At 36.1% G+C, this 18385-nt stretch overlaps 1 protein-coding gene across 2 annotated transcripts; it reads left to right on the top strand.

Annotated features, from left to right (window-relative positions):
* Positions 1-6076: 6076 nt before the first annotated feature.
* Positions 6077-15961, top strand: LOC132621365 (receptor-like protein 4). Of its 2 annotated transcripts, XM_060335598.1 has the most exons (9): positions 6116-6383; positions 8516-9574; positions 9852-9999; positions 13255-13326; positions 13563-13634; positions 14602-14673; positions 14753-14830; positions 15256-15437; positions 15604-15961. In XM_060335598.1, the coding sequence occupies exons 1-9, from the start codon at positions 6311-6313 to the stop codon at positions 15723-15725; spliced, it is 1878 nt and encodes a 625-aa protein (XP_060191581.1). In that variant the 5' UTR covers positions 6116-6310; the 3' UTR covers positions 15726-15961. The 2 variants fall into 2 exon arrangements, with proteins under 2 accessions (XP_060191582.1, XP_060191581.1); XM_060335599.1 differs by lacking the exons at positions 13255-13326; positions 13563-13634; positions 14602-14673; ... (1 more) ...; positions 15256-15437; positions 15604-15961 and adding an exon at positions 11502-13216 and having other exon boundaries at positions 6077-6383.
* The last annotated feature ends 2424 nt before the right edge of the window (positions 15962-18385 follow it).

Raw genomic sequence — 18385 nt, 5'->3', positions numbered from 1 at the left:
CGATTGATAACGACGCTCTTTCTACCGCCCCTCCGGCATGAATTCAACGCATACTCCACCTTTGATGAGAGTTGTGGAGCTTCATGCTCACCAAGTGTTTGATAAAACGTTTCAGTATATTTCAGTGTACTGTTTCAGTATATTTCGTTGTATTTCAATGTATTTCTAATTTATGAAACAGTTTATGATATATTTCATTGTATTCCATTGTATACACACATACTACAATTTTATATTTCTTAAACAATCAACCATATTTCATTGTATTTCAGTGTATATTTTTCTGTATTTGGAAGTATTTCTAAAAGTTTGGAATGGAGTAATTTGGAGAGAGAAACGTGGGTTGTTATGGAACTTCAACAGTTATGCGTCATACATGGTTGATTTAATTTGACTTACCATTTAAAATGGGCCTTTAAAATGAAAGAAGAGAATCTGTTTCATAAATACAACCTATTTTTACTCTGCCAGATTTTGTATTTCAGTGTATTTCAAAAATGCGAACTCTGGCGGATTTTGTATTTCCGTGTATTTCCCTATATTTCAAAAACACGAAATACAACCGAATACAACAAAAACTAGCTACGATTTGTAAATATAGAAAAAATAACTATAAATTGTTAGAAGCTATTAAAAGGTAGCTGTTTATGTAAGTTTCACTTTTTCTTTTGGGGGTAGGGGTGCCAATTTTGGCCCAGACCCAATTGATCCGCCCAGATTTTCATGGGTTTGGGCATGACATACAATAATGATGGGCTAAGTTTGGGTTAGCCCAACTTAATCCATTTGTCCAAGGTAGCCCAAAACAGTCCATTACTTTAGCCCAAATTGACCCATTCATTATTAAGAAAATGACATAAACTACCTACTTAAGACTCTTTATTACAAAACATAACTATACTTTTTCTTATTTACAAAACCTAACACTACAAAATATAAGAATCTTCATTTATCATTTTTTTAATTATTTAAAAAAAAAATTAAAATTTAAAATTTAATTTTTTATATTTTAAAAAAAACTTTTTTTTTTTTTTTATTTTTTTGCTCAATGCTTAAAAAAATCTGTCAAAATTTTTTATATGAAAAATTGAGGATGCATTGTGTCAAAATTTGAGTATAGCTTGAAAAAATAAATTTATAATTTGTTTTTAAAAAATATTGATTTTTGATTTGTTTAAAAGTTTTGAATATTGTAAAGAATTGAATCAAATTGGGTGGGTTGGGTTACGGCTCATTATTTAGCCCATCTTGACCCAGCCCAAATACACTTTGGGCAGGGTTGGACATTAGTACATCTATCTATTCGGCCCATCTTGATTAGCCCAACTTCAGCCCAAATGGCCCATTTCCCACCCCTATTTGGGGGTAAACCATAAGTTATTCATATATGTTAAGGTTCGTTGTGACCTTGTGTGCTAATCAGCTGAAGATACCTACATTTTCAAAGTTTCATTAGTATCTTAGTTCCTTCAAGGACGGCCAAACAAATGATTCAAGTTGTCACAAAATACAAAACCAAAGGCTACGCCAAGAGTGCCCCATCATTCTTATATTTTAGTTTTCCTTTGTAATATCCACCAACTCATAACTCCACATTGGAACATCACAGTGATTCAACTGAGAAAGTGACTATCAAGAAACGTACAACTGAAAAAGTCCGAAACTTTGAAGTCAATTTCAATGTTGATTCCGAACTCATCCAATAATTTCTGTCAGTGCAGGAAATATAAAAATCTATCAATGTTGGATTTTCAATTTTTGTACTCAAACCAAAAAAAATTGCAAACACAAGGATTATACTATATATCCAGAGGCAAATGTGTGTATATAAGGCCATATTCTGGTAACATAGTTGTTCATTAATTAGAACTATATCAAGCAGCATGACCAAGAAAAAGTCACCAATTCATGCCAGAGATTCTTTATCAGGCGATTCACTCTCCTTTGCAGGCCTGGTGTGTATTCAGGATGTTTCCACGGTTCAGGCACAGAGCAAAATCCCCTCAGGTATTGGAGGCAAAAAAGAAACAGAGTTTGAATTTGGTCATGTAAGTCACAACATAACCACTGTGAATCCAAATAGTAACAATTGCCCTGCTGATGTTTTGTTCAACAAGGGTCAGCTCTTACCACAAGCTATTCAATTACCACAGCCAAATCAAGCTCAAGTGCTCAAGCAATCCAATTTAGAAAAGGATTTTCCAACAGTCAGAAACAACAGCAAGAGCAGCGCGAATAAAAAGGAGGCAAGTGGAGGGCAATCATTTGGTCAGAAAATTTTACGGCTTGCAGCCCCTTGCAGAGATTGCCATGCCACTGAAACAATTCCATCTACAAAGCCACAAGCACTAAGATGATCAAGCACAATATAGTTACACATGACACTTTGTGTTTGGTAAGATGGGAATCAAAATGTTTAGTTAAGATTGATAATAATGTTAGCAAATCAGATAATGTCTAGACGTAATCTTTTAGTATTAAAGATTGGTAATAATGTTTTACTTATTGGTTGGAGCAGTGATAGTGATGCTAGAAATCGCAATAGTTGCGAAGGAAAACGATTTCAGTGAGAGTCATTTTGCTGTGAACATGTTTTCTTGGAAAACATCTTTTGCTAACCAATAAATATCAAAACATCACTTACTTTCCGGAATATTTTCGATCATACCAGATTCATTTCTCAGATAAACTGGCAACAGATTTTTCCTATTAAGTGTGTCCAAGGTTCATTTGCATCAGCAGATTGTGGTTGTATTATTCGAACACTTCAGAGGTTGCAAATTAAATCCTTGGGTTGGACATGTCGAAAGAGTTTATTTTCAACTTAGTAATTTCATCCCTACAATAACATATACCACCATATAAATGCACATATTTAAAATGATATGACAATAAAACCTAACATGAGTAGCTTCACAGCGGATCATGCCAAAGTCTCGTGTAATTATTGCTAAACTGACCAAATCATACTGGAGGAGTATTTTGGTAGTAAATTCTGGATTTATTGTTATATAATAAACCATATAAAAATGAAAAATCTACTGTCAGTATCATGTCTCCCAAATACCAAAAGTTCTTATCCGTCTCCTAATACAAGTCCATATATCCGTGTTTTCCAAATTTTAAAGATCTGCTTTTTTAGCTCCACGGAAGAAAGACGTGCATTACAAGTCAAAAATCTCAATGAGAAAATGTGTAATTCTCTCTAAGAAAATATAAAAGGTAAAGATAGGAACATAAAGCGATTTTTAAGGTGTAATTAACAAATTTACTACTTAATTAAATCCCCTTTCATAGCACAATTTAAGACTCAATTAAAGGGGAAATGGGAGTGATTCATGGAAGCTTGGCGCTTTGATTACAATGGAAGCGTCTAAATTGCAATAGCCGAGGCACTTTGAAGTCCCAAATGTCAAATTTATTTTATTCTTCATTGTGGTCAATGATGTAATTATTGCAAAATCAGGGGGCCAAACTCACGTTTTAATTTTATATTTTCTTTGCACGTCGGTAGCGTTAGTCTTGTAGTAATTGACTAATGGAATATGTAAGAAAGCAGTTAGTACATGAAAGTGAAAATCGTTAGCATCGCCAAGCCATGTGGTGCGCAGGTTCATTGTCATCCCATGCACTCGCATCCCCTGCCTTTGTGAAAACCACTACTAATCTGATAAAGACTTTTCTCTATTTATCAAGAACTAACTTTGCTATGAGAGGTAAACACAATTAGTTCTTCTAACCATATAGGAGGATCGAAAAAATGGAATATAAGAAAGGTCAATTTTGTTTATTTCATTTGTTCATTCACATGCTTTGTCTTATCAAGTCAATCAACAACTTAATTCATAAAAATGTAATATTGACATTAAATTGTATAATCATACAATAATTACTTATTATATACAAACACTCATCCAACAACAACAACGACAACATACTCAGTATATTCCCACAAGGTGGGGTCTGGGGTAGGGATGGGCATGGTATGGTAGATACCGATTATCATACCGAAATCGAAAATTTTTATACCGCGGTTTCGGTATTATAGTATTTGGTATACATTTTTAAAAAGTTTGGTATTCAGTATTCATAAAGAAAATTACCGAAATACCGAATACCATACCGAAGTATATAATTACATATACAATTCATATATCTTAGTATTATAATACTAACAAATATATAAACTAGTATTATTAGAAAACTAATTGTTTAAACGTTGGAACTTTGACTACTCTATCTTGATTTAAATATCTTTTTTGTGTAATTGATTTACGAAGGGGATTGTTTGTACTTTCTTTTGAATATTTTTACATGTGTAAGGTGTTTAGTACATAATAATTGAGACGTTTCTCAAGTAGTGGAAGTCATAATTCTCCACGATATGAGTATATGTAAGTCGAAGTCGGCCAAACTATGGTACCGGTTTACCGTACCATAAAATATCGAAATCGAACTTTAAAATACCGAAGCATACCGAATTAATTTGGTACGGTAATGGTATAGTATTTTTAGAAACCAAAAATCGAAATTACCGTACCGAAGTTTCAAATACCGTACCATGCCCACAGACTAGAGAGGGTAGAGTGTACGCAGACCTTACCCCTAGCTTGGGAGGTAGGAAGGCTGTTTCCGATAGACCCTCGGCTCAAGAAAAGGTGCCAAGACAACAATAATAATAGGCAGTAATAGCAACATATAATGGGATAAATGACGTTAAATAAAGAAACAAGCAAGCTATATGAGAGATCTAGAAAAAATAATCGAGTGAACAAAGATAATAATACTCCTAATACGGAAAAAAAATCCTCGCAGCCCCCTACTATCCCTCTACCCTGATACTTGACCTCCACCCCCTCCTATCACCGGTCATGTCCTCGGTAAGCTGAAGTAGCGTCATATCCTGCCGAATCACCTCTCCCAGGCCTTCTTTGGCCTACCCCTCCCTCTCTTCAGGCCCACCATTGTGAGCCTCTCACACCTCCTTACTGGCGCATCAATGCATCTCCGCTGCACATGGTCGAACCATCTCAACCTCCCTTCTCGCATCTTATCCACCACTGGGGCCACACCCACCTTGTCTCGAATCACTTCATTCCAAATCCTATCTCTCCTGGTATGCCCGCACATCTATCTCAGCATCCGCATCTCTACTTCCTTCATTTTCTGGACATGAGCTTTCTTAACTAGCCAACATTTCGTCCCATACAACATAGTCGGTCTAATCACCACTTGGTAGAACTTTCCCTTAGTATAGGCTGCACCTTTTTATCGCACAACACCCCCGATGCTAGCTTCCATTTCATCCATCCCGCTCTAATACAGTGTGTGACATCATCATCAATCTCACCATCCCCTTGTATAATCGACCCCAGGTACTTGAAACTTTCTTTCTTCGAGATGACCTGAGTATCTAGCCGCACGTCCTCATTCTCAACCTGAATCACATCACTAAACTTGCACTCTAAGTACTCTGTCTAAGGTCTACTCAACTTGAAACCTTTCGACTCCGGGGTCTGTCTCCAAACATCCAGTCTCGCGTTAACACTGCTCCGCGACTCGTCAATAAGCACAATGTCATCTGCAAACAACATGCATCACGACACCTCTCCTTGAATGTGAAGCGTCAGTGCATCCATTGCCAAAGCTTTTAGAAAAAATATTACTCATCCCTTACGTTGAAATTAGAGTAATAATTCTCAAATGCTTTTAGAAAAAATAATATCAACATTTAAAAAGTTTTCTTATACTCCATGGTTTTCTGGTCATTATGTTCCTCTAAAAGGCTTTCATCATTATTCATCATTATTATTTTTTTGGTAATATTCTGAGTTTTCATTTAAGGATTAAGTTCTATCCTTAAGTTCTACACTTTTAATAGGTTAAATATCATTATCATTATAATGTTATAAGGTTGCCTTTTACATGACTTGATTGTGTAAATAAACTTTCCACTAATAATACATAAAACTTAACTCTTTCATGAAATAATTAATCTAATTAGTTAAAGTGAAAAAAGAAAATGAAGAGGGAAGCAATCCAATGATTCCTTACGATTCATTAGGGAGGCTTCACTGTAAGTGGTGGACCTTAAATGCATAATAACAATGCCCATCCACGGGTCATATCAAAGAAGAAATATAAATGAAAAGGAATTAATTATTGGACTTTCCTTTACTCTCTCTCTTTACCTGCACAGAATATCACGCTACTGATTATTATGGTAAGTACAAGATTTAAGTATGAAGACAATGATTTTGTAGAAGAAAACAAGAAATTGGAGTAAACCCAAGTTGCATTTGGAGCCAAAATGTTGAGATTCCACTATTCTTTCTTGTTTCTTTGCTTCTGCGTGATTCTTCAGCTTGTTTGCTCTCGCCATGGTTAGCCCTTTTAACTTTACTTATAATGTGTCAACTAATTTCTACTGCGTTTAGATGAACACTTGCTTGTTGGGATTTGGGATCTACTTATCTTATTGTAATTTAACTTGCAAGTTGTGACCTTTCTCTGGATTTGTTTTACATGTAGTAATGGAATTGTGTTGTTCATTGATTGGGATTTTGCATTGGACTTGCTTTGTTGTTAATGATTTTTTAATAGCTTAAATGTAGTGATTTTAGCTAGTTTCTGCTGTTTTGTTCCTCAGTTGAATACTCTGGATCGTTAGTAGTTATATCGAAACTCGAGTTATCTGAATAATGGATTTAGGGGCGAATATCCCTACTGTAATTCTTACATGTATGATAATCACAATAACAGTTGCATTGATGGTGGTTATCTTCAGTCTTAAAGACAGTAAACAGTGTTTGACTTTATAAGCTTTAGTGATCTTTAAAAGAAGTTAAGGTAGTGTGTCGGGTGCTCTCACAATGCAAGACAAGAAAATGAGTCTATAACTGCGGTTCAATTCAATCCCCCGAGTTAGCTCGGAACAGTTGTGGCTAGCTATAAGAATCTTCTATATTCATTCCAATAATAGATCTTATGCCTTCAACTTAAGGGGTCTTTAAATGTTAGGCATATGACCCTACATGCATTACTGTTCTCTAAATGAGTGAAACTCGAATAGTTGTGGAATAGTTTTTTAATAGCTTGAATATACTACTGTTTTATTCCTGAGTTGAATACTTTGGATTGTTATTCTTTTCTGAGTGAACTAGAAAGTTCTTTTTTATGGTTATCTTTTCTTGTTTCTGCTTCTGCATTGTTCTTCAGCTTGTCTGCTCTCGCCGTGGTCAGCCCTTTTTCTTTTGCTTGTAATGTGAAATGGGTCAAGAAATTTTACTAGGTTTCTTTAGTAATAAAGGCTTGCCTTTTGTGATCTACTTGTCTTATTTGCAAGTAGTGGCCATTTTATTAACAAAAATCTACTTGTGTGGATTTGTTTTAGATGTAGTAATGGTTGTGTTTTCATTGATTGGGATTTTGCAATGGACTTGTTTTTGCTTTTGTTTTGTTGTTAATGAGTTTTTAGTAGCTTGAATATACTTATTTTAGCTAGTTCTGCTGTTTTATTCCTGGATTGAAATACTTTGGATCGTTATTCTTTTAGTGAACTGGAAAGTTCATTTTATAGTTATCTGAATAATGGATTTAGGGGCTAAGATTCATACTATAATTGGTGACATGTATGATAATCAATATAGTTGGAATTATCACGTTAACAGTTGCACTGATGGTTATCTACAGTCTCAAATCTGTACTGTTTTTGACTTTTTTAAGCTTTAGTAGTCTTTAAAAGAAGTTAAGGTAGTGTGTCGGGTGCTCACACAATGCAAGACAAGAAATGAGTCTATAATTGTGGTTCAATCCCTCGAATCAGCTTGGAACAGTTGCGGTTAGCTATATGAATCTTTTATATTCATTTCCACTCTACTCGGGTCCATTTCATTCCGTACTAGATCTTATGCCTTTTAAGTCAACTTAAGGGGTCTTCAAATGTCACACATATCCCTACATGCATTCCTGTTCTCTAAATGAGTAAAACTTTTTGTAATGTTTTTGTTGTTGCACACTTGCACTTAGTTGTTTTAGGTCACCTGTTCCCTGGCTCTTTTTTGGTTATGGGGTTGAACTTGAAAGTCGGGTTTGGGCATATTTTTCTGGTTGTGGTTTGATGAATCAAAGGAGGAGCAAATAAGAGTAGACTCACAAATCTGCTGAGCCTCTTTAGGTCTACCTTGTACTCGTTAACATAAGCTTTTAAGTGCATCAAATCAATGTAACATTAGTGATAAATAAACATTATTCCACCTCAAATATTCAAACTGCTCCCGCTTCCTCTTAAGTGTAGAGTTTGATGAACTTGTGAAGTACATTTAGGACTACATTCTACCCCCCCACCCCGCCCGCCCGGTGATGTTCAAGGTGGACTTGCTTCCTCTTTACACTGTTCTGTCATTTCTGGATGTCTAGTGCTTTTATTCTGTCATACTCGAAAACTTGCTTCTTGGCTTTTATTCATTAGCCTCCAAGTGGGTATTTTGTTCAGTATGCTGTTTATTCACTGCAGAGCCGTATGTAATGCGAATAAGCTGTGGAGCTCGACATGATGTTCATAGTGCCCCTACAAATACCCGCTGGCATAAGGATTTTGCATATACTGGAGGGATACCTACCAATGGAACGTGGCCAAGTTTCATTACACCTCAACTCTCTACTCTTCGGTATTTCCCGTTATCAGAGGGACCTGAGAATTGTTACAATATCAAGAGAGTCCCCCATGGCCACTATTCAGTGAGGATTTTCTTTGGATTGGTTAAAGAACCAAGCTTTGATAATGAACCACTGTTTGATGTTTCTGTTGAAGGCACCTTGGTTTATACTTTGCCATCTGGTTGGAGCAATCACGACGATGAACGAGCATTTGTTGAAACACTTATTTTTCTTGATGATGGTACTGCCTCTATTTGCTTCCACAGCACGGGTCATGGAGATCCAGCTATACTTGCAATTGAAATTCTCCAAGTAGATGACAGAGCATACTATACTGGCCCTGACTTTGGTAAAGGGACAATTATTAGAACTGTCAGAAGACTCAACTGTGGTGCTCAGAAATCAAAGTTTGATGTGGACTACAGTGGTGATCATTGGGGTGGTGACCGGTTTTGGAATTCAATCAAGACCTTTGGCCAGAATTCTGATCGCCTCATTTCTACCAAAAACAGTACAAAGTCAACTTCCAAAGCACCAAACTTCTACCCCGGATCTATTTATCAAACTGCTCTTCTTAGCACTGACAATGAGCCAGAATTAACATACACAATGGATGTCGATCCCAATAAAAAATACTCTGTTTGGTTACACTTTGCGGAAATTGACCCTTCAGTTACATCCGTGGGTCAGAGGGTCATGGACATTTTGATCAATGGTGACACTGTATTTTCAGATGTTGACATTGTGAAGATGACTGGGGGTATTAACAGTGCTCTCGTGCTGAACACAACAGTTGTAGTCAGTGGCAGGACTTTAACAATCACATTGCATCCAACAAAGGGAACTCACGCCATAATTAGTGCTATTGAAATCTTTGAGGTTATTGTAGCTGAATCTAAAACGTTACTTGACGAAGGTACATGAGTTAAAAGATTTCCGCTAACATTTCTTGGATGCTTGTTCAGAGTTTAAAGTGGGAAAGAAATATGTAGTCAAAAGTTTGTACAAGTTTTATGCCTGGGATAGCTTTCTCCGTTTCTCGCTTTGTTATGCTATAGAGAGTAGCCAAAAGTAGTATTTTATTCTTTTTTTGACTCATGGGTCCAGCTTGTGCCTTTAACATTTTACTGCTCTGATTATGGAAGTTATTTGAACTATTATTGATACTAATTTATCCTGCTTTACTTCTGCAGTCCGGGGTTTGCAGTCACTAAAGAATGCACTTGGACTTCCCCTTCGGCTTGGATGGAATGGTGATCCATGTGTGCCCCAACAACATCCCTGGAGTGGAGCAGATTGTCAATTTGACAAAACTAGCAATAAATGGGTCATCGACGGGATGTACGTCATTGAACTTACTCTTAGATACAGAAGTTTGTATCTATATGTACGTTTGTGTGGTCGGGCATGTAGTGTACGTATGCATGGCATATTCAAATATCAATTACGTACACCCATGTATTTTGCATGTATTCTTCAGTCAAGTTCCCCACCTCAATCTATAGGTTTTTGGTTGACAAGTTTCTGGACAACTTGGTCTCCACCGTGTGTGAATTGTCTGAATAACACAATCATGAACCAAACCAAGATAAATGGCCTTGCTCCCTTCCAAAGGAAGACGGAAAAAATGGGCAGCTTTAAACACTTAGCTCAATTAGAGAATCTTGCTGATGTAGAAAATTTTCATCTTAGAAACATATGCTCGCGCCCACATACTTAAACACTTATTTCTTTATATTCTTTTCTTAAGTTACACATCTCAATCTAACATGGGTCTGGTGGTGAGTTGTTGAACAGCTGGGCTTTCTGTGTTTTGTGTGATTCACCAATTAACATGGTTCATTACGCATAAAGTGGTTAAAGCCAAGTTGAGTGTGTGAAAGGTATTGTAGCTATGAGGTGGAATATTGGGACTGTGAATAGCAAAGGCCGAGGACTAGGGGGAGGCCAGGAAGGAGGCTATGAAGGGGAAAGTGAGAGAGAATGGTGGCAATGGCCCAAAAAGGAAGTTGCGGCAATGAGGGAAGGATTGGGTTTATGAAAGAATGTTAATGTATGCTTTACCAAAAGCAACAAAAAAGAAAGAATGTTTTGTATGATGGAATGAGGAAGAGGACTAGGCTAATGGACTGTGGAGATGAAGGGCGTATTTATCTAACTAGACCAGAAAGCCCATGTGGAATTGGGGAACAGGGAAGCAGTGAATTAGTCAGGAAATTCTGGTTTACTGGTAACCAGGCATAGTATCAATTTCTCCACTGCCAAAGTAACCATCCCCATCTCCCATCATGGTTGAACTTTGTTAGTTGAGTATCTAATTAGTTTATCTATTGGGTGTTAAAAGTAAACTTTATTATGTGATAGTGATAGTTGAAAGCTCGTTTCTGTACCTTTTTAATTTTATAATTTTGCTTGTTACTAAATGAAGTCAACTTGGGCCACCTAAAGGTGGGAGCTAGTGTTTGTTTGTTAAAACTTCAATCCAACTTCTCATATTTCTTATAATTATTGATTAGATGGAGTAGGGGCGGGTTGGTTTGTGCTTTCCTGTTTATGATGTAATGTTTTATTGAGAAGCATCCAGAAGATGCAAAGAAGTGCAAATGGTGATCAGAGTACAAAAAGATGATTAGCTCCTGGACAATTATACTTTAAGTCCTAAATAAAATTTAGGAGCTAAGGAAATCCATAAATTGATCTACAGTAATTTATTTCCATTGCTCAGCTTACATCAACAAAATAGATTTTAGCAAGTATCTAGCCTTTTTAGAGAGTGGCTGGAAGTTGAAATCCTAGCAAAATATCTCTGGTTTTAATCTTTCCTTATACACCAAAAAATGCAGGGTGGAACAATCTGTTACATACTTTGGATGGACCTTCCAACTCTTCATTGTCCCAACCAGTGTAGGGCATCACCCAGTATACCCCAAAAAGATTCAAGAATATGTTCCGAGCATCCTTTGCAACAGTGTTGAGAAGCAGAAGATGACACATCTTCAGAGTCTTCCATGTACATATAGCATCTCTGACTCGAGATATATCCTCTTTTGCTGTGGTTATCTCAAGTTAGGCAGGCTTCTGGAGTGCTATCCTTCTTTTTTTTAAAACTATCTTTGTTGGTACCTTTGCTCCATCAACTTCCAAGGTCACTCCTCATGTTGTGTTTTATTGAATGTTATACCATGCTTTCACAGTGAACGACTGCAGCACTTCATCATGTCTTACCTCTGAGGTTTTATTGTCTCTTGTTCCAAATTGGTCATCAATTCCGTTAAGCTACTCAGCTCCCAGTCTCGACAATTACTCCTCAATACTTTATTCAAGAATTACCGTCTCTACATTGTATCACAAGCCGGAATAATTCAATGAACTCTTTTAGTGGGCTGCTTCCAACCCACTTCATGCAAAACGCTGCTATTTTCACCATTACCCGTTTCAAAGTAGACATTTGAGCTGAACTCCTGCAGCTTGCTGATATACTTCCAAGGTCCTACACCATATGGAGATTAAGCTATCTTTGTGACAGTGATTGTTCACCTTGTTCAGCTATGATCATGCTCCTCCAGTAAGGCCCATTTTTTTTTAATAAAGTCCTCCAGTAAGCCTCATAGTCACTACTATACTTCCACAGCCACTTCATTAGCACACTAGGATGGCCAGGTTTATTATCTCAAGATCTCCACTTTTTAGGCAAAAGATCAGATCGTATGAGCTGATTGTTTTGGAGGTGCAGATCTTGTTCTAAGTAGACCAGAAAGCCCATCTGGAAATTGGAAGAGAGTAGCAGTTGAATTCGTCAGGAATTTCTTCTTTTCTTGGGATTTAAGTGATTTACTTTAATCAGACAGTATAAACTACTCCAACTTTCCAAAATTTTCCATCCCCAGCTGTGCATGTCAAATTTATCTTTGAGCATCAAATTATTTTATGTCTGTTAGGTCTTTTTGAAATTTAAACTTATTGATGTGATTCTGATAGTTCAATAGCTCTTTACTTTAACTTCTAACTTAAAAAATTGGCCAGTTTTTAAAAAGTGAAATGAAGTGTTTGTTATTAAACCTTCAAAGTTACAATTCTCATAGTTCATATACTTCTGATCTCAGTTCTTGGTCCCACTATGCTTGTATAATAATGTATTTTCTTATCAAGATGCCTTTCCTGTTTGGTGTCCTCATTCTTCAAATCTGCATGTTAGCATGCCCACGCTTTCATGTGTGTGTTTTTTCTTGCAAGCTTTGTGTAGCAAATTCTTTAACATATTTGTCGTAGTTAGTTTCTGTTATTAGAATAGCAAAACATGGTGTCTGTATTTCTTCTTTTCTAATGCATAGTCTCTAACTCTCTATAAGTTGGTTCATATTAACTGTATTTTTATGAAAATGTACATTAGCTTTGTTGCTATTTGCTAGATAACATGTTACCTCTTGTAATGTAACTGCTCTGTCTGTAAATGTTCCCTTTTACTGGTTTTTGACCAAATCTTATCATTTTCTACCATCTATATTGCTTTTCTTGACACTATGTGAATGCATTGAATTTCCTTTGCATCATCTTTAACTCTTCTTCTTTTTCCAACTTGTTTTCCTGTAAGGTCAGTGGCTTGGACAACCAAGGTTTAAGAGGCTTCTTACCAAATGAAATTTCTCGGTTGCGTCATCTTCAGAGCATGTAAGTTAGAAACACAGCTTGCAAATGCTTTTTATTTTTGGGGAATATGTGCTGCCAAAGACAAATACAGAAGCAATACATGACACTTCCCAAAACATCTTTTGGCACTGCACCCTTTTCAATTCTTCTAAGCATCTCTCTATTCTTAACGTCCCATTCTTGTATGTGGTAGTGGAAACAACCATTTCTAAATATGATCTGCTTTGACCCTGCTTTCCTTGTGTGCGTTTTTACAGAAATCTAAGTGGGAACAGCATTCATGGGCCTATTCCTGCGGCATTGGGAACAGTAACTAGTCTGGAGACATTGTGAGTAAAGCTTTCAGGGACTTCATGTGCTTTTCAGAATTAATTTCTTTTTTTATTCTGTCAGAGTAATGGATAATCAAATTTGAAATTAAGTGGTTTCTTAACTATACTATTTTGAGTAGTATTGAGTCATACAACTGTCCTCTTTCATTAATATCATAGCCCACTCTTCTTAAAAACAGTGCTGGTTTTACGCTGCAGCATGGGTATTCATTAGGAAAGAGCTTTAAGATTAGGATGGAAGAAGGAATAAGAGATGATATCTCGTTTTCACTTTGCTAATAATGATACAAAGGGAAGACTCTTGATTTTGTTAGTTTTGTGGATTGTGAAATACAAGTCATATTGCCCATCCTTGTTATCTTTATGGTAGTATATATTATATTGTATATACTGTTCTTTAAAATTTTGGATGTATCTTTATGTTTTAATTGAAATTGATAGACCTAAATAGGGTAGGATAATATATGAAGGATAAGAGGATTATGCTCATTCCGAGAAACATAAGAATTTCTTACGGGTACAACTCTTATATAAGCAAAGTGAAAAGAATGTTATATTTGTGTATTAAAACAAACAGTATTACACTTCTCGGATTGCTCTAGACATCTCCTTATACTGTTCTTTAAAATTTTGGATGTATCTTTATGTTTTAATTGAAATTGGTAGACCTAAATGGGGTAGGATAATTTATAAAGGATAAGAGGATTATGCTCATTCTGAGAAACATAAGAATTTCTTACGGGTACAACTCTTATATTAGCAAAGTGAAAAGAATGTTATATTTGTGGTATTAAAACAAACAGTATTACACTTCTTGGATTGCTCTAGACATTTCCTTTCAACTAGAAACGATACAAGATCAACTCATTCCATATTTTAGCAAGATAGTGAAGGATATTCTACTAGTCAAGAAAAAAGGGGTGGATCTTACCTGATGAGTATCTAACAAAGATTTGCTCCACAGGGATCTGTCGTACAATTTCTTCAATGGATCAATTCCTGAAAGCCTTGGGCAATTGACCTCATTACGTACTCTGTAAGATACTTAAACTTTTGACCAGTTGGAAGACAAGAATTTGATTGATAAAGAGAGCTAATATACTGTTCTGTTACAGGAATCTCAATGGCAACTCACTCTCTGGAAGGATTCCTGCAGCATTAGGTGGAAGGCTCTTGCACAGAGCTAGCTTCAAGTATATTTCCTATAATCATCATATTATTTGGTGTAGGGCTTGTTCTTGGTGAAACATCCTTTTAATATTATATCATATATATAGCATGTGAAGGTGTTTGCTTCTACGAATCTGTTGTAGTTGCTCTTATTTTCTGATTTTGTGGTGCCAACTAATTGCACTGCGTAGCATGATGATCCTTATGCCTTAAGAACATTGCTGTGCTTAGGAGTTAACAAATTCCTTGGCCAATACTATTTGCATTAGCATGTACCGGTTTTATCCAAAATATGATGGCCTCGATCTAGCCTTTGAAGTAAGTCTACAAGCTGCAATCAGCATCTTGTATGTCACGTGTATAATTATGTGGTCAAATTAAAAAGTTGAAAAATGTATTTTGTTTCTGTATGTTATGACAAGAAAATACTTACAGTGGATGGTTCCAGTTTCACTGATAATGCAGGTCTTTGTGGTATTCCGGGATTGCCAACATGCGGAACGCATCTCACAGTTGGAGCAAAAATTGGAATTGCTTTAGGGGTGTGTGTGGCTGTCCTGCTTATTGCTACCTGCATAACATGCTGGTGGAAGAGACGGCAGAATATCCTCCGAGCTCAAAGAATTGCTGGTAAAGTTCTCATTTCAAATTTTTGTCACTCTGGATTGGTTATTTAATATACTCTTAACCCCCAATCACTTAATGCCACCTTCAAATCCAACCTTTTTCCCTCTAAATTATGCTTGCTTATAGATGGATCATTCCGTTCTTAAATTGCTTTTCCATTTTTATCCAGCGAGAGAGGCTCCTTATGCAAAGGCAAGGACCTCACTCAATCGAGATGTACAAATGTCAAGAAGCTATAGTCACGAGCATACTCGAACAGCTGCTGAGAATGGACCTCCCTTGCTTACCTGACTGATTAGTAACAAGACTGCCAAATGCTTTGTGACTGGAAGATGTGTATATTGGGCACAGAAGCTTAGTTCAAATGGTGTTGCATACAATTTATCCTATCATTAGAATACACACAGAGATCATGGAGGGATAGAAAGAACATTGTATATTACTCGCACCCTTTTTGTTAGCTTTGATTAAACGACACCATGTAGTAACTGTTAATTGATGAATGGAATGTGAAGTTTTTCTTCTTAGTCCCAGATTTTCTTCTTCAGATTTTGCTGTGGCCTTTCATGTCAATGCACATGTACATCTTTAAGGGATGCTACTATGTACGAACTACATATGAACTGGCTGTTCATTGCATATATACCAAGTTCACCTGTTCGAAGAGCAAGAGTTCAATCTAGATTCCCCAATCAGGCCCAAAGCTAATGATTGAAAAAGAGTTATACCTCAAAACTCCCCTGAGCTATTTGGTATTCAAGTTTCATACCTAAACTATGAAACAACAACTATGAGAATATTTTCTATCTAAAACGCGGCAGGGAGAGTGATCTTACCCTCTTTGTAGTATGTGAGAGCTATAGGTCAAATAAAGAATTAATGTGGCATTTACATTTATTTTGTGCTCTTCGACCTTTTATCATTTCTCTCTTGGATAAATTTAAGCCAGCTAGGAATATTAGCAGAGTAACATGATTTTCAAGTTAAATTTTATCCATGGTCACTCAGTAGGCGTTTGGCCATGAAAACAAAATATTTTTCACTTTATTTGGAATTTTGAAGTTGGAGTTCTGTTTGGTTATAGTTTTGGCAAAGAGTATTTGAATGTACTGAAAGTGAAAAAAGTGAAAACATGTTTTTAGGTGTTTTTCAAATTTCAAATACAACTTGAAGTTCTATTCGGAGTTTTCATGGCCAAACGTTGATTTTCAAATAAAGTGAAAACGTATTCCGGAAAAAAGTGAAAAATTCTTGTGGCCAAACGGGCCCTAAGTTTACTTTTTATTACACTAAGGGGTTGTTTGGTAGCTGGCAAGAGACTAGTTATTCATGTATTAATTTTTGCATTAACTTATACCATGTTTGGTAGCTAGTAAAAAATCACCTTATTCGTGTATTAATTTCTGCATACTTATACCGCGTTTGGTAGCTAGTTAGGGAGAAAGTTATTCATGTATAAAATCTGTACGACGTTTGGTTTGCAATTTAGAAACCCGCATAACTAATACATGTATGAAACAAGCGGGGGGTTGTGGTGAATTGTAAATTTAAAGTGTAAGTCGACTGTTAATGCGACGTAGTCGACTCCCTTACAATTCTCAAAAATTGGTCAGCAAACATATAAGAGTAAGTAAATGTAATGCAAAAAGTAAACGAACACAGAGAGTTTTTATACTGGTTCGGGTCACCGGTGCGGTGCCTAATCCAGTTCCCTCGGGTTACAAGGGTTTCCTTAAAGCTCTTGTTGTAACTTGATTACAAGGATGGTTCAATGTGAACCGTGACTTCAACTATGAGAGTTTCCAATCTTTGTTCTGATGACAGCCTCGACCTGTATAGCTAACTATTCTCTCTTTTCTTTTTTTAACACTATAATACTCAGACTATAATGCTTTTACAAGATGGAGAGTAAATAGCTATTTTGCTCAAGTGAAGTTGTAAATGTCACTGGCTTGTAAGGACTATATTTATACTTGTGTCAGTCCTGCTTTGTGATCTTGACAAATGCTGCGGAATCAATCGTTTCATTTGATTGGTTCTGATTTGCTTGCTCTAAGCTAATCCAAGGGAGTTTGTCTCAATCAGGAATCTTGTGGGTATCCACTGATTGATCTTGATTCTTCTTCCTTCATGGTCTTGACTTCGGTGTGCTGGACTTTGTTGTATCTTCTTTCCTTTGCTGTGGAAGATGTACGAATCTGCTTGGCTGTCTGTTTGTATCTTCCATTGTATTTTACTCTGTTTGTATCTTAGGTTGTATTTTACTTTCTTTCCTTGTGGAGCTCTGATTTATCGCTGTGTAATTTGAGTTGAACTTGATTGATCTGCTTTTCTTGTGGAGAGGCTTGATTAATTGCTTTGTATACTTGATCAAAAGTTTTTCCTTGTAGAGAAAATCCTAGCGGTCTTCTTATTATGTTGTAGGTAGTGGTGGGCGTTCGGTTTTAACAAAATTCGATTTGGCTATTTCGGTTTCAGTTTTTTGAAGGTGAACACCGAATACCGAATCAAACTAGTTCGGTTCGGTTCTTTCGGTTTCGGTTTTTTAAAGTTTGGTTCGGTTCGGTTTCGGTTTTTTCAATTCGGTTTTTTGATATGATATTAGAAGCGATTCCATTTACACTAATTCATATTCTCAAAAGCAACAAAACATAAAACTAACAAATTAAAATCAAAATCAAACAAACAGGATACACAAGAACAGAAAATCATAACCATAATATAGGATTATTAGGTGTTATATACATACAGTGAGAATAATTAAGAAAAAACATAAATGACATACATTAATCCTAAAGACACATCCTAGTCACCTTTCTTTGTTAAGGATATTTGATTTTCTCAACTGAAGTGGAAAATTAGGAATACAAAAGCAAAAAAAAAGAGCTTATTACAATTGGGTTTTTTTTTTTGCTTAAACTTAATGGGTCTGGACTATTTTAATTTTTTTG

The sequence above is a fragment of the Lycium barbarum genome, chromosome 12, assembly GCF_019175385.1.
Source record: "Lycium barbarum isolate Lr01 chromosome 12, ASM1917538v2, whole genome shotgun sequence".
Classification (NCBI taxonomy): domain Eukaryota; kingdom Viridiplantae; phylum Streptophyta; class Magnoliopsida; order Solanales; family Solanaceae; genus Lycium; species Lycium barbarum.
This window is presented reverse-complemented; position numbering and strand designations above follow the sequence as displayed.